The sequence below is a fragment of the Sus scrofa genome, chromosome 14, assembly GCF_000003025.6.
Source record: "Sus scrofa isolate TJ Tabasco breed Duroc chromosome 14, Sscrofa11.1, whole genome shotgun sequence".
Taxonomy (NCBI): domain Eukaryota; kingdom Metazoa; phylum Chordata; class Mammalia; order Artiodactyla; family Suidae; genus Sus; species Sus scrofa.
This window is the reverse complement of record NC_010456.5, coordinates 49,585,141-49,598,624: the sequence shown is the minus strand read 5'-3', so window position 1 is coordinate 49,598,624 and position 13,484 is coordinate 49,585,141. Positions and strand designations below refer to the sequence as shown.

At 50.1% G+C, this 13,484-nt stretch overlaps 1 protein-coding gene across 3 annotated transcripts; it reads right to left on the bottom strand.

The window, feature by feature from the left end:
• Positions 610-13,448, bottom strand: SNRPD3 (small nuclear ribonucleoprotein D3 polypeptide). Of its 3 annotated transcripts, XM_005670875.3 has the most exons (5): positions 12,741-13,448; positions 11,697-11,751; positions 10,928-11,071; positions 2,581-2,773; positions 610-842 (listed from the first exon to the last, which is right to left on the bottom strand). In XM_005670875.3, exons 3-5 carry the CDS (start codon positions 11,051-11,053, stop codon positions 781-783), a joined length of 381 nt encoding a protein of 126 aa, XP_005670932.1. In that variant the 5' UTR covers positions 11,054-11,071; positions 11,697-11,751; positions 12,741-13,448; the 3' UTR covers positions 610-780.

The window sequence follows — 13,484 nt, the reverse complement described above, 5'->3', positions numbered from 1 at the left end:
TCCAGCACTTCAACAATTTGTTCAATGAGCAACGTTCTAAGGGCGGATACTCAACCCCTTTTCTGCTGGAGTGCATCCTTCCTACTCGGCACCCCAGTAGGACCTCTTTTTAGTGTGTGACCACTCCAAGCCATGGATCCAGTTTCTATGTTCTTGGTCAGCTACCTGCTCTGCACACCCTGACCTCTCTACTTACCTTCGCTATGTTAAGAACCTCAGCTGTGCCAGTCAACCCTGAGGTGCTCCGGTAAAGTGCCAAGAACCTGTCCCCTGTCATAACACTACATATGAAGCTGTACAGGAGTCTTGAGGTTCTCTGAACTACCTCTCGATACTGATTACTTTTTTGAATGCCACCAGGGTTTCACAGGCCAGGACCACGTGTGTCATGATGTTCACAAACACCGTGTAAGTGCCTGTGTCTAAGGATGGTGAGGCCATCTATGTTTTTGGAGCTGTTCCAAGGGCTTAACTAGCAACCAGCCTGGAACAGCAGCTTGCATTCGCTTATCAATAACCACTACTGGCATTTCCCCAGGACATCTCAGGGTGTCAAAGTTTAACCTGCTGCCAAAGCAAACAACAAAAAACTCCAAAAGGAACACAGTCTTTGTATCCTCAAAAAGAAAAAAAAAAAATTTATTTAGTGTAGCATTTCCCCTGATCTAAAGAAAAAGATGCCAAATAACCTAGGACATATACACCAGCACACACCTTCCTGCCTCACAACCAGATAACCTAAAGAAAACATGAGGGCAAAGTTCTGTCCAACAGATAAATTTATCTTCGCTTCTGGAAAATGTTTCCACGGCCCATTCCACGTCCTCTCCCTCTCGCAGCCACTGAAAGGTAAGGAAGAGGACAAGGCCAGGTCAGTGAGTCCTCCGCCAAGAGCAGCCAGCACCCCAAGACATCGGCCCAGGAAGGGGCTTGAAAGGCCACCCGGTCCAGCACCACGTCTGCCCTATCACATTTCATGGGGGTTGGGCATGGAGGAATGGAGACCCTGGGAGGAGACCAGTGTCTGGCATCAGAACTGGAAGGCCTCCCACCTTCCAACCCAGCACTGGTCCCCATGAGAGCCCAAGTCCTGAGAGCGAAGGTGTTTTATGAAGCCAGTCTAGGAACCACAGAGAAGCTTAAGTCTCAGAGCTGGCCCAGGGTGAGCTAATAAAACATGACAGATGCATTTAATTCACACTTAAAATTGTGAAACAAACATATTAAATGTTAACATCTATTGAATCTGGGTGAGGGTTTTTATTATTTTCTGAGCTATTTTGCATGTGTGAAATGTTTCATAATAGGAAGGAAAAAAACATAGACAAAAAACAAAAACCACTCCCCATATACAGGGCTCAACAAGACTGCTGTCTCTGTGACCCATGGGTTCTAGGAAGGGCCACTCCTTTGAAGAACAAGTGAAAATATCTGATGGCAACTAACTGCCCCCACCTCCTCTCATAGAGCCCGGAGCTGACCAGAAGAGGGAAGCCCTGTGAGAGCCTGGCCACTAGCTGGGAGGACCATAGCAAGGGGATGGGAGCGGCACAGAGGCTCAGGTGGCAGTCAGGGGGCCACTGCCAAGTGCCTCCCAGTGTCTTTTGCTAGGGAAGCTGGTACAGTTAGTGACAACGAGGGCAGCCCTCCCCTGCAGAGAGAACAGCAGTTCTAGCACAAAGCTGGCACTTCTGAAAATCACTGCTTCTTCAGGACAAAAGGTCCTGAGCTTCTAGTTCTATCTCCCTATGACCACTGCTCATCTAGGAAGGGCAAGGAGACTGTCTGATCAGCTTTCTGGAGGGCATTTTAAAGGATTACTCTGCTGGGTCTTTGAATTCAAAAGCTGCCTCACATAGAACAAATGTATAGCAGCTGAAGACAGTGAGGTGGGAATCCAGTGACCTTTCTGCACTGGAATCTTCTCATCAACACTAAGACTGCTCCTAATGACTGCACTGGCTTTCTTAGCTAATCAATAGGGGGAGCAGAGCTTTTCAGGACCCAAATATAAAACTGATTAGGCTAACCCAGAAAAAAGGTCAGACCAAGTAACCAGGAAGAGACTAGTCTTTCCAAATGCACTATAAAGGAAGGACTGTTTTCAAACATTAAGAAGCTTCAAAAATGTAAGTTCGGCCCCCTTTAATGAATGGGTAAAAAGATGGCTCACAATTCCTTCTCATCTGAAAATGGATTCCCTCCACATTTCCCCTATTGATGCTGGGAATCAGTAGACACCCCCAGCCTCTTGAGAAACTATTACCCCATTGCTTTTAGAAGTCACACTGCAAGGGGCCTCTGCTCAGCAAACTGGACCAGGGCCAACTTTCCCCAGAATTTCCAAAAACAAAAGGCCTCCAAGACTCATTACAGGACACATTTGCTCTTTCATTTAAGTCCTCATCTTTTTTCCAAGGAGCCGCCTGGGATTTTGCATAAGCCTGTGAACAGGATCAGGTGGCAGTGGGTGTGGAGACACTGAAGTCAGGTCACCCACACCTCAGCAATAACAAGGCCCATTCGTAAAAGGTACAGGACACACTCACATGTCACAACCAGTGCAAGAGGAGCACCTACCTTGGGCCTTCAGAATAGCAGCTTTTCCCCGACCGGCTCCTGAGCCTTGGTTTTTATTTTTCATGCTCTTTAACATGGGTGCGTTTTTCAGCATGTCAGGCAGAATCAGAAAGCGGATCTTGCTGCCACGGATATACACCTGCTCCAGCTGCGCCACTCGGCCGTCTCTGTATGTGACTGTGATGTTAGACATCTGGAAGGAATACCAGCTGGTGAGGAAGGGCCAACAGTGCCAGCAGAGAATAGTGCCCATGGAAGACAAACCTCGGCTAGTGGAAGGGGAGTCCAGAAATACAGAAACTGGCACCACAAAATAAAGCTGGGCAGACTCAAGGGCACCTACTGTGCTGAGCGCTTTACATATATGGTACTACTCATAGTAGCAGAGTCCCCTCCCTCCCTTTTTCTGTCTTTTTTAGGGCTGCACCCATGGCATATGGAGGTTCCCAGGCTAGGGGTTCAATCAGAGCTGTAGCCACTGGTCTACGTCACAGCCACAGCAACATCGGATCTGAGCCATGTCTGTGACCTACATCAGAGCTCACAGCAACATTAGATCCTTAACCCACTAAGCGAAGCCAGGGACTGAACCTGTGTCCTCATGGATGCTGGTCAGATTCGTTTCTACTAAGCCATAAATGGAACTCTGAGAAGTCCCATTTTTAAACATAAAACGCAGGGACTCCCAATTTGAACCCGCTGGCCTGGCCTGAGTGCTATCATCCAGCCTGTCCTGCCAGCATGTGACATGCTCTCAGCAGTGAGAAACGCTAAGTGCAACAGCTTAGAACTGCCTGCCCCAGCTCTGCATCCCTTCTCGCATCTGCCTGGCACACAGACTGCAAAGGCACCGTGAGAGGGTCAAGAGTGTGTACTTGATGTGGTCCCTGCAGTTCCAAAAGACACAGTCTAGCAGGTAGCCACAGACTGGGTGGTGGAGGTGGCAGGGTGAGCATGAAGGGCCCAGAGTGCAGGAGGGGTGTGAGGTGAAACAGGACCCTGGAGCATGAACCGGCAGGGGATGGGATCAGGGAACTGGGACTGAGGACAGGGTGGTCACCTCAGGGACTATGGGGGGCCCTCACATTTGTGGACAGGGTCAGGGGCGCGCTAAGACAGATGAATATGCCAACATGGACAAACCAGGGTTTGGGGTGGGGGGAGGCTAGAGGTGAGTCCAGCGAGGAGACTCGCTGGGTGTGGGAAGGTGACACAAACCCACCAGTGTCACTCTTGATAGAGGCACTTTTTTTTTTGGGTCTTTTTGTCTTTTCTAGGGCCGCTCCCACAGCATATGGAGATTCCCAGGCTAGGAGTCCAACTGGAGCTGTAGCCACCAGCCTACGCCAGAGCCACAGCAACACAGGATCCGAGCCACGTCTGTGACCTACACCACAGCTCATGGCAATGTCGGATCCTTAACCCACTGAGCAAGGCCAGGGATTGAACCTACAATCTCATGGTTCCTAGTCGGATTCGTTAACCACTGCGCCACGACAGCAACTCCTTGATAGGCACGTTTACCAGAAAACATAGCTTATTTTACTAGCCTTCTGGATGGAAAAGGATCATAATTTATTTGGAATAGGCCAAGCCCACATGGTAGAGGGGTGTGCTGGCTCCCAGGTTTCTGACTTGTACGTTGTTATCTTAGCCTCATCAGCTCTTTAAGAGCTAGCCAGCCACCCAGCCTCTGCCTGAGCATCCAGTGAGCAGAAAGACCAGCTGCAAGCCCAGGCCACCCCTGCTGTCTGTTTTATAGGCTCTGCTGCTGTCAGGCCCACTCTCCTCCAGCACATCCTGATACATCATACTCCTCCCTCTGTCACCACCTCCCCAGCCCACTCTTGAGTCCTTGACAGAGGCTTTAACATAAGATCAACAAACTGGAATTCCCACTGTGGCACAATGGGATCAGTGGTACCTTGGGAGTGCTGAATCACAGGTTCAATCCCCAACCCCGCACAGTGGATTGAGGCTCTGGTGCTACCCCGCACAGTGGGTTGAGGATCTGCCTTAGGTTGTAACTTGGATCTGATCCCTGGCCTGGGAATTCCATAGGCTGCAGGGCAGCCCAAAAGGAAAACAAAATACACTTCTGCTCAATACTTTCACAAACAGCGCATGTTCAGGCTGAAGCAAGAAAGAGTCCAGAGTCAGTACTCCTATAAAAGCCTAAGAACCAGGCTTGCTCCTGTTCTTGAGCTTTCTCACGGTACCAGCAGAGAAGTGAAGCCCACAGGCCCTCCACCAGCTGCACAGCCTGTCAACAAGCCAAGCCCGAGCTGTGTCTACATCATGAGCGGAAGGAAGCAAGAGTGTGAACTAGTTCATTCAACTTTCCTAACCACAAGAAACACAGATGGTATAGGCCAGGTGCCTGACCAAAATGACTCTGTGGTGAGAGAAGATCCTAGCACAGGTCTCTGTGCTCGTTTCCTCACATCTGGGGCAGAGATGGACAGTGCGGGCACCTGTGGACCATCAGCCACCTCACCCACCTGTGGGGTACCTGGTGATCAGTCAGCAAATGTTCAGGCCCTTCCCCACCCCACTGTTCCTCTTATTCCACTGATCCCCACTACTCATTTTCCTGTGTGAAATCTGACACAGCTGGGGGCTGGATGCTTCCAGAGGCAATGGGATACAACAGGCTTAGTCTGGGCCTCATTTCAGAGACTGTGGTCAACACCGCACACTTGGCAGCCAGATGCGTGAGTTTAGCTGAGCTTCTTCCAGGCCTGGTCACCCTGGGCATCTGGAAGCTTGTCCTCAAAGAGGCCCTGTGGTGACTGAGGGATCTATTGTATATAAAAACCCTAACAGGGTGCCTGGCACAGAATGTACACACAATGAATGGAACTTCTGGTACTATTAAGCACACAGCCAGCTGGAGACAGATCCTAGCTGGACAAGCTAAACTAGGACTTTAAAATACATAGCAAGGAGTGCCTTTTGTGGTTCAAGACCCCAACTTAAGTGTCAGTGAGGATATGGGTTTGTTCCCTGGCCTCGCTTGGTGGGCTAAGGACCTGGCATGGCTGTAGCTGTGGTGCAGCTCCAATTTGACCCCTCGACCAGGAACTTCCACATGCAGCAGGTGCAACCATAAAAAGAAAGGAAAAAAAAAAAAAGATTTAAAATAATTAAAAATAAACTATGTAGCAGCACCCAGATCCTGATTTCTAAATTCTATTCCCAACCTGTAAGCAAGCAAGGCTCCTAAAGAAATGGCTGATTCCAGAGCTGGGTGAGGGAAGGTTAAAAGATGAAACTGTAACAAACGTCTTGCACCAGAAGGTAAGGATGTGCTCCTGAAAAATGGCCAGGACACCCCAAAGGACACAGGCATCAGCCTGAGAGGCTCCTACTACTGATCAAATGTGGGATAACTGGAACATCAAAATAAGTAATAATAACAATCAACTATAACCCATTTAATGAAACATAGTGGCAATAGGAGCCCATATTGATAACACCATCAGCTGGAGTTGAATCAGTCCTGCAGCACTGGCCACAGATCACGCCTGCCTTGCAGTTGGGGGTTGTTGGGAGAGCAAGGCTCCCCACCATCCCAGTCAAACCTCAGGTGCTTAGAAGTGCCTACACCCCGACCCAAAAAGCACAAGGGACCTCACTCTAGGTTTAACACAGGCATTCATTACATTCCCAATTGTCAAAAAAGGGCCACTGTAAGAGGTTATGTTAAAAATACCCAAGGAGGAGTTCCCGTCGTGGCGCAGTGGTTAACGAATCCGACTAGGAGGTTGCGGGTTCGGTCCCTGCCCCTTGCTCAGTGGGTTAACGATCCGGCGTTGCCGTGAGCTGTGGTGTAGGTTGCAGACGTGGCTTGGATCCCGCGTTGCTGTGGCTCTGGCGTAGGCCGGTGGCTACAGCTCCGATTCAACCCCTAGCCTGGGAACCTCCATATGCCACGGGAGCGGCCCAAGAAATAGCAACAACAACAAAAAGACAAAAGACAAAAAAACAAAAACAAACAAAAAAAAACCCAAGGAGGGAGTTCCCCTGGTGACTCAGTGTTTAACGAACCTGTTAGCATCCATGAGAATGAGAGTTGAATCCCTGGCCTCGCTTGGTTAAGGATCTGGCATTGCCGTGAGCTGTGGTGTAGGTTGCAGACACGGCTCAGATCTCAAGCTGCCGTGGCTGTGGAATAGGTCAGCAGTTATACCTCTGATTTGACCTGTAGCCCAAGAACTTCCATATGCTGCAAGTGTAGCCCTAAAAACAAAAAGTAAAACAAAACACCCAAGGAGAGTTCCCATTGTGGCTCAGTGGTTAATGAACCCAACTAGTATCCATTAGGACTTGGGTTCAATCACTGGCCTCGCTCAGTGGGTTTAGGATCCAGAGTTAATGTGAGCTGTGGTGCAGGTTGCAGATGCAGTTTGAATCCCATGTTGCTGAGGCTGTGGTGTATGTAGGCTAGAGGCTGCAGCCTAGGAACCTCCACGTGTCACAGGTGTTGCCCTAAAAAGACAAAAAACAAAAACCACCCAAGGAGGAGTTCCTGCTGTGGCGCAGTGGGTTAAGAATCCAACCGCAGAGGCTTGGGTTGCTATGGAGGTGCAGGTTCGATCATTAGCCCAGCACAGTAGGTTAAAGGAGCTGGCGTTGCCACACCTGCGGCTTAGACTCAACTCCCTGGCCCGGGGAACTTCCATATACCACAGGTGCAGCCATTTGAGGAAAAAAAAAAAAGTCTCTCACATCTAGTGTCAGAGAGAATTGCACAACTGATATTTTATCAAAAGGACATGTTGCACCTCGGAACTCATGGTGTCCCTCTGCCTGGTCTCCAAGAGGCTTAGAACTGAATGTGCTCGAAGTTTACACCTGAATGTACCTTTAATAAAACATACAGGGATTCTGGGTCACATTCCTGGATGCTGATGACCTGGCATCACTCTACCGGCATCCTGGCCTGTCTACTTGGTTCTACCACATAATTTTTTTTTTTTGTCTTTTTGCCATTTCTTGGGCCGCTCCCGTGGCATATGGAGGTTCCCAGGCTAGGGGTCGAATCGGAGCTGTAGTCACCGGCCTACGCCTGCAACCTACACCACAGCTCATGGCAACGCTGGATCCTTAACCCACTGAGCAAGGGCAGGGATCGAACCCACAACCTCATGGTTCCTAGTCGGATTCGTTAACCACAGAGCCACGACGGGAACTCCTACCATATAATGTTTTGTAAGCCATCTCTCTTTTTTAAAGGGAATAGAGTAAAAAGTAAGCACTAAAAACCCAAAGTACTTTCCTAGGAGAAAAATGTCCATGCCAGTCATGGCTGTGATTCTCTGTTTTCCAAATCTTTGCAGTGTGTGACCCACACCAATCTTATGATTAAAAAAAACCCAGGAGTTCCCGTCATGGCACAGTGGTTAACGATTCCGACTAGGAACCATGAGGTTGCGGGTTCAATCCCTGACTCACTCAGTGGGTTAAGGATCCGGCGTTGCCGTGAGCTGTGGTGTAGGTCACAGATGCGGCTTGGATCCCGCGTTGCTGTGGCTCTGGTGTAGGCCGGTGGCTACAGCTCCAATTAGACCCCTAGCCTGGGAACCTCCATATGCCAAGGGTGCAGCCCAAGAAATGGCAAAAAGACAAAAAAAAAAAAAAAAAAAAAAAAAAAAAAAAAAAAAACAAAACCAAAAAACAGCAAACACTAACTCCAGCTACTCTCTAACAAAGTACAAGCAGAGGAAGACCCAAGAGGCTGTTCTCATACCCAAAGGACAGACTGACTGGGACCAGGGAGAAAGGAAAACAGCAGGCACCTCAGGACCCTGGTCTCCCAATCCTAGACAGGTGAGTCAACCATGCAGGTGCCGCCTGGCTCAGCTCTACCACAGCCCACTGGGTACCATCTAATGTGGCAGGTTTTAGGTAGAGGGCCTATGAAACTTCAAATCTTGGCACGGGCAGAGTTATAGGCTGAAATTTACCCCTTGGCCTCCAATTCATACACTGAAGTCCTAACCCTCACCACCCAAGAATGTGACTGTATTTAAAGACTGGTTCCTCAGAGTTCCCTGGTAGTCTAGTGGTTAGGACTCTCTCACTGCTATCTGTGGCCTGGTTTTGAGCCCTGATCTGGGAACTAAGATCCCAGTCAAGCTGCCGCACACACCCCTTCCTCCCAAAACTAAACCTTTAGAGAGGTAACTGGGCCCTAATCCAAGGACTTATGTCCTTACAAGAAGAGATTAGGATACAGACACAAGGGAAGACCACGTGATGACAGAGGAGGAAGACAGCTACCTCCAAGCCAAGGAAAAACTCTGGACAGATTCTCCCCTCATTGCCTCTGAAGAACCAAGCCTGCAACACCTTGATCTCAGACATCTAGCCTCCAGAACCCTGAGAAGAAATGCTTGTTGTTTGAGCCACGTGGCATAGAAGATTAATACTGGTGGGAGGCAGGCGACATGCGGCTCATTTACTCTGCACCATGGCCCTGAGGCCGAGGGGCTACTGATTTAGAAAGGAAGGAACAAAGGATGAGGGCGGTCCAAGCTCACGCCAAGTCATGCTAGATGCCAGGCTACAATAATTCCAGATCTGTCTATCACAGGGTGTATGTGTTTACTTCTTACTGGCCGCTGTCAGAGACCAATAAGGTGATCTGGTCAGACACTGTCACAATACAGATGGGAAACCTGAGGCCTTGGAAGCTCAGAAAGTTATCCAAATCAGCCGCGAATAAATACAGTAAGGTTCCCTAGCCTGGTCTTGCACTCGACTCACCAAACTAGAGCACCTCAAAGTGGATGCAGATGTTTCAGACAAGACTGGCCCTCTGACAGCAGTATCTCAGAGAGGCAAAGGAGGCCTGGCCACAGGACCTTCAGAGAGCCCACACCGCCCACCTCTATGGCTTCAACATTGAGGAGAGACACCTGCAGCCACTGATGTCTATTTCCCTGAACACCAGGGAGGGTCCTAGCTGGTCAACGTGGAAGGGAGAGGATGCTCAAAGCTACAGAGAAATCACAACAACCAATGAAGCAATGGATAATTTGGGCACCTGCCCTAGAGGATGACCTTGGGTGAGCCATCTCACCTCTCTGACCTCCAAGTTTTCTCAGCTGGCAAGTATCAACAGGTATCATATGTTGACATCTACAACATGTGAGGCATGGAGCTAGCTGCCCCTTGGCCCTCCACACTCATCTGATCTTTAAGAACAGCCCTGGGGTGGGGGTGGGGTGTCACCTCAACAGCAATCTTGGGAGTGCCCTACTCAGCCCTTCCTTCAAGGGACAGCAGGCTTTGTGGCATGCCAGCCCCCACCTTTGGGATCACCAGAGCACTCATCCTGAGGCCCCTCTTTCAAGCTGCCAGTGACCTACCACAGTGGGTTCCTGGTGCTAGGCCATTTTGGCCCCACACCAGGCTCTCCCCATGAGCAATCGCTGCCTGGCTAAGACTTCCTCAGAAATACATGGCTGTCTAAGGCTCTTGCTGCTCAAGCCTCCTTCCTTTCGCCAGTGTCAGACCAGCATCTTAGACGTAAAGCTCTCCTGCTCCTTATCCTTTATTGTCAGCTCCCCCAATACCTTTCTTGTACAACTAATTCTGTTCCATTTTAGAGATGAGAAAACTGAGGTGACTAACATCTCCAAGGTCAATCAGGATTCAAATCCAGATCTGATTCCAAAGCCCAAGCTCTTAAGAAAGTGTCACACACTTTGTAAAGTGATGCTATACAAATTCACATAATTATTAGCAAAATCAAAGTACTGCCATCAGAAGGGCACCACGTCAAGAAATGGCTTCAATATTTATTAGCAAGTAAGTACAGTAATTAAGTCCTTTAATCTTATCTTTCCCATTTTATGGATGACAAAGCTATCATCAAAACCTTCTTACCTCACAGGGTAGCTGCTATAAATGCAATCAAAGAAGATACCTCCCCCAAGAAGAATGGCAAATAACTACCATATATAAGTGGAAGATTTACATATGGTATCCAAACCACATGGTATGCAAACTGCAAAGCAATGGGCAAACAAGTAGGGATGAGTTACTAGCGACCCTGAACCTAATGGTTCTACTGAACATTGTGCTACTTCTCTTAAACAGGCCCCGAGATATGGGAGAAAACGGTTTATGGGGTTGGGAAACAAAGGACAAAATTAAATATTCCAAATGGCTCTTACCTATGCCCACATCCCTGGTATCTGGAACAGTGCCTGGCATTCACTAAGCTCTCAGTAACTGCTGAATGAGAACTTCAAAAAGACCCTCAATCACCAGCTTTCTGTCCTCCAAGACACAGGCTCAAGCTCCCCCCAATAGGCTCATGTGCAAAGCAGGATACCTGGCAGTTCATGTTGTCCTCGGCTTCAATGAGCTTCCCTCGGTACACCTCTCCCGTGTTCGTCTCACAGGTCACAATGTGCCCCTCAGCCTCATGTAGGACTTTAATCGGCACACCAATAGACATCTCGGCAGGAAGAGAATTCTACAGAGAGAGAGAGAGAGAGAGAGAGATAAGAGTTCATGGTTCAGGGCCTGAGAGGCATGTGGCACAAGCCTCACTCAAGGCTGGACACTCTGTAACACTCAGCAAAAATGCCAAAGGCGTGTTTTTTTTTTTAACTTTATTTTTTTTGCTTTTTAGGGCTGCGCCCCCAGCATATGGAAGTTCCCAGGCTAGGGGTTGAATAGAGGCTACAGCTGCTGGGTTATGCCACAGCCACAGCAACACAGGATCTGAGGCACATCTGCGATTACACAGCTCACAGCAATGCCAGACCCTTAACCCACTGAGCAAGGCCAGGGGGCAAACCCACATTCTCATGGATCCTAGTCAAGTTCGTTAACCACTGAGCCAGGAAGGGAACTCCCAAAGGAACTTGAAAAAGTAGCTTAACCCCAGCTTGAAGAACATATCTAGCAAACAAGATGCAAGATTGGGTGGGGAGGAACAGGGGGGCTAGACAGAGGGAAAGCTAACAGGAATGAAAAGACTGCCTCTCATCTCCCTGCTACCACAGGTCCCTTTATCTTTATCAAATAACTATGTTGCAGCAGAGGGGGTTGGAAGGCAGGTGTACTTGTTAACCCAAAGCAGTGGGTAACATCACCTTGAGAACGTAGGACGTAGACCTGAGCTGTCCAAAACAGTAACCACTGCAAGTTCTGAAATTGAATAAAATTAAAATGAAATAAGGAGCTCCAGCTGTGGCGCAATGTGGTCTGAGGCATTTCTGGAGCCCTGGGACACTGGTTCGATCCTTGGCCCACCATAGTGGGTTGCTGCAGCTTCGAGGAAGGTGGAAACCATGGCTTGGATCTGATCCGTGGCCAGGGAACGCCATATACCTCAGGGTGGCAAAAAAAAAAAAAAAAAAAAAAGAACGAAAATTAAAATCAAGAAGAGTCCATGCATTTAATTCAACCCAGTAAGTGCTCTTTGACTCTCCATTTACTTCACCATCAAAGTTAAAGAGAAAATATCAAAGTATTCACAAAGTGATAATGTGCTACACACAGGAAATGCTTATCTTGGAGAAAAAAGGGAATCAAGGCAAGCCTGACTTGACCTTAAAAGAGGAAAGCTGTCGGTTTTTAAATTCCAAAATGGTCAGCTGAAAGGTGGAATACATCTCCTGCATAAAGAGAAAAAGGAAGAGCAGTGAAAGAGACAGGCGCCCTTCGTGAGAAGCCTCAGAAGTGTAGATTTTATGCTGAACGCAATGGGAGAACCACGGCAGGACTATAGGGAAGGAATTATCCCTGGGAAAGGCAGCAGCACTTACAAAATGGTTCGAACACAGCTTAGATGCAGGGAAACTTGAAAGAAGCTTGTGTAACGGTGTAGAAAGCATGAGGGGGCGGATGGAGGCAGGGAAGCAAAGGACTTGGGAAGGAAGCAACTAGCCAGAAACGACCTCAAGACCATTGCCTGGATGCTTCGAAAAACACTGGCCTGGGGAGGTATGGAAACTGAAGGAAAAGCTAACGACCTCACTTCCAAGCGCTAGTGAGGCGACACTGTCTGGTGGCCCGGCTTCCCGCTCCTGTCCCTCGGCGAGCCCCGCGGAGCTCCTCGGCAGCGCGTCCTTCTCCAACCCTCTACTCCTCCGAGTGCCTCGGCCTCCCCACGCCCGCCCCCAGCCTCCCCTCACCGCCTGAGGTCTCCTCCTCCTTCCCGGTGCGGCCGCGACTCTGCCGACTGCGAAGCGTGAGACAAGCGAATGGCGGGTCCCGCGCTCCCAGAATACCACGCGTTCCCAAAATGCCTCGCGCAGGGCCCGCCCTCTTCCTTTTCCCAGTGGTGAGCGCGGTCTCGTCCTCGCTTCCACCTCACCCCACCGGCTGGGAAACTCGGTCTGTGGTTCAAGAGTTCCGGCCCCGGAAGACTGATGACTGGACCCAGGTGCCGCCGGAAACACCGACCCTCGGGCCGGCAAGGGCAGAGAGGGACTCGCTTTTCCAAACACCTCACACCGGCGACGGGCTGGACGGCGAGGCGGGGATCGGGGGAGGCAGCGGTGGGGCCGAGGGCCAGGACCTCCCCTCACAATTTAACCTTCGGAACCCGGCAGTGCCAGGTAAAGGGACCCCTGAGCGGAGAGGGAGACAGGAGCAGAGCGGGTGCCGGCCCTCGGCCGTCCCTCCAAAGAGAGTCGAGGTGGGGCTGGGTCTCCCGGCCCCGAGGCTGGCGGAGGAGTAGGACCTGGCAGAGGCGGAGCTTGCCGGGGGCTCTGGGGAGCCCGCGTTCGTGGAACTCCCGGGCCTGGGCGGGGCTTCCGGGGAGCGGGGCGGGAAGGGCTGCGCGTCCGCGCCAGGCCTCGGAGGTCGGGGCGGCAACCCTGGGAGCTGACACTTTGAGCGGCCGGGACCAGCGGAGACAGGAGCCTGGGAGCCTG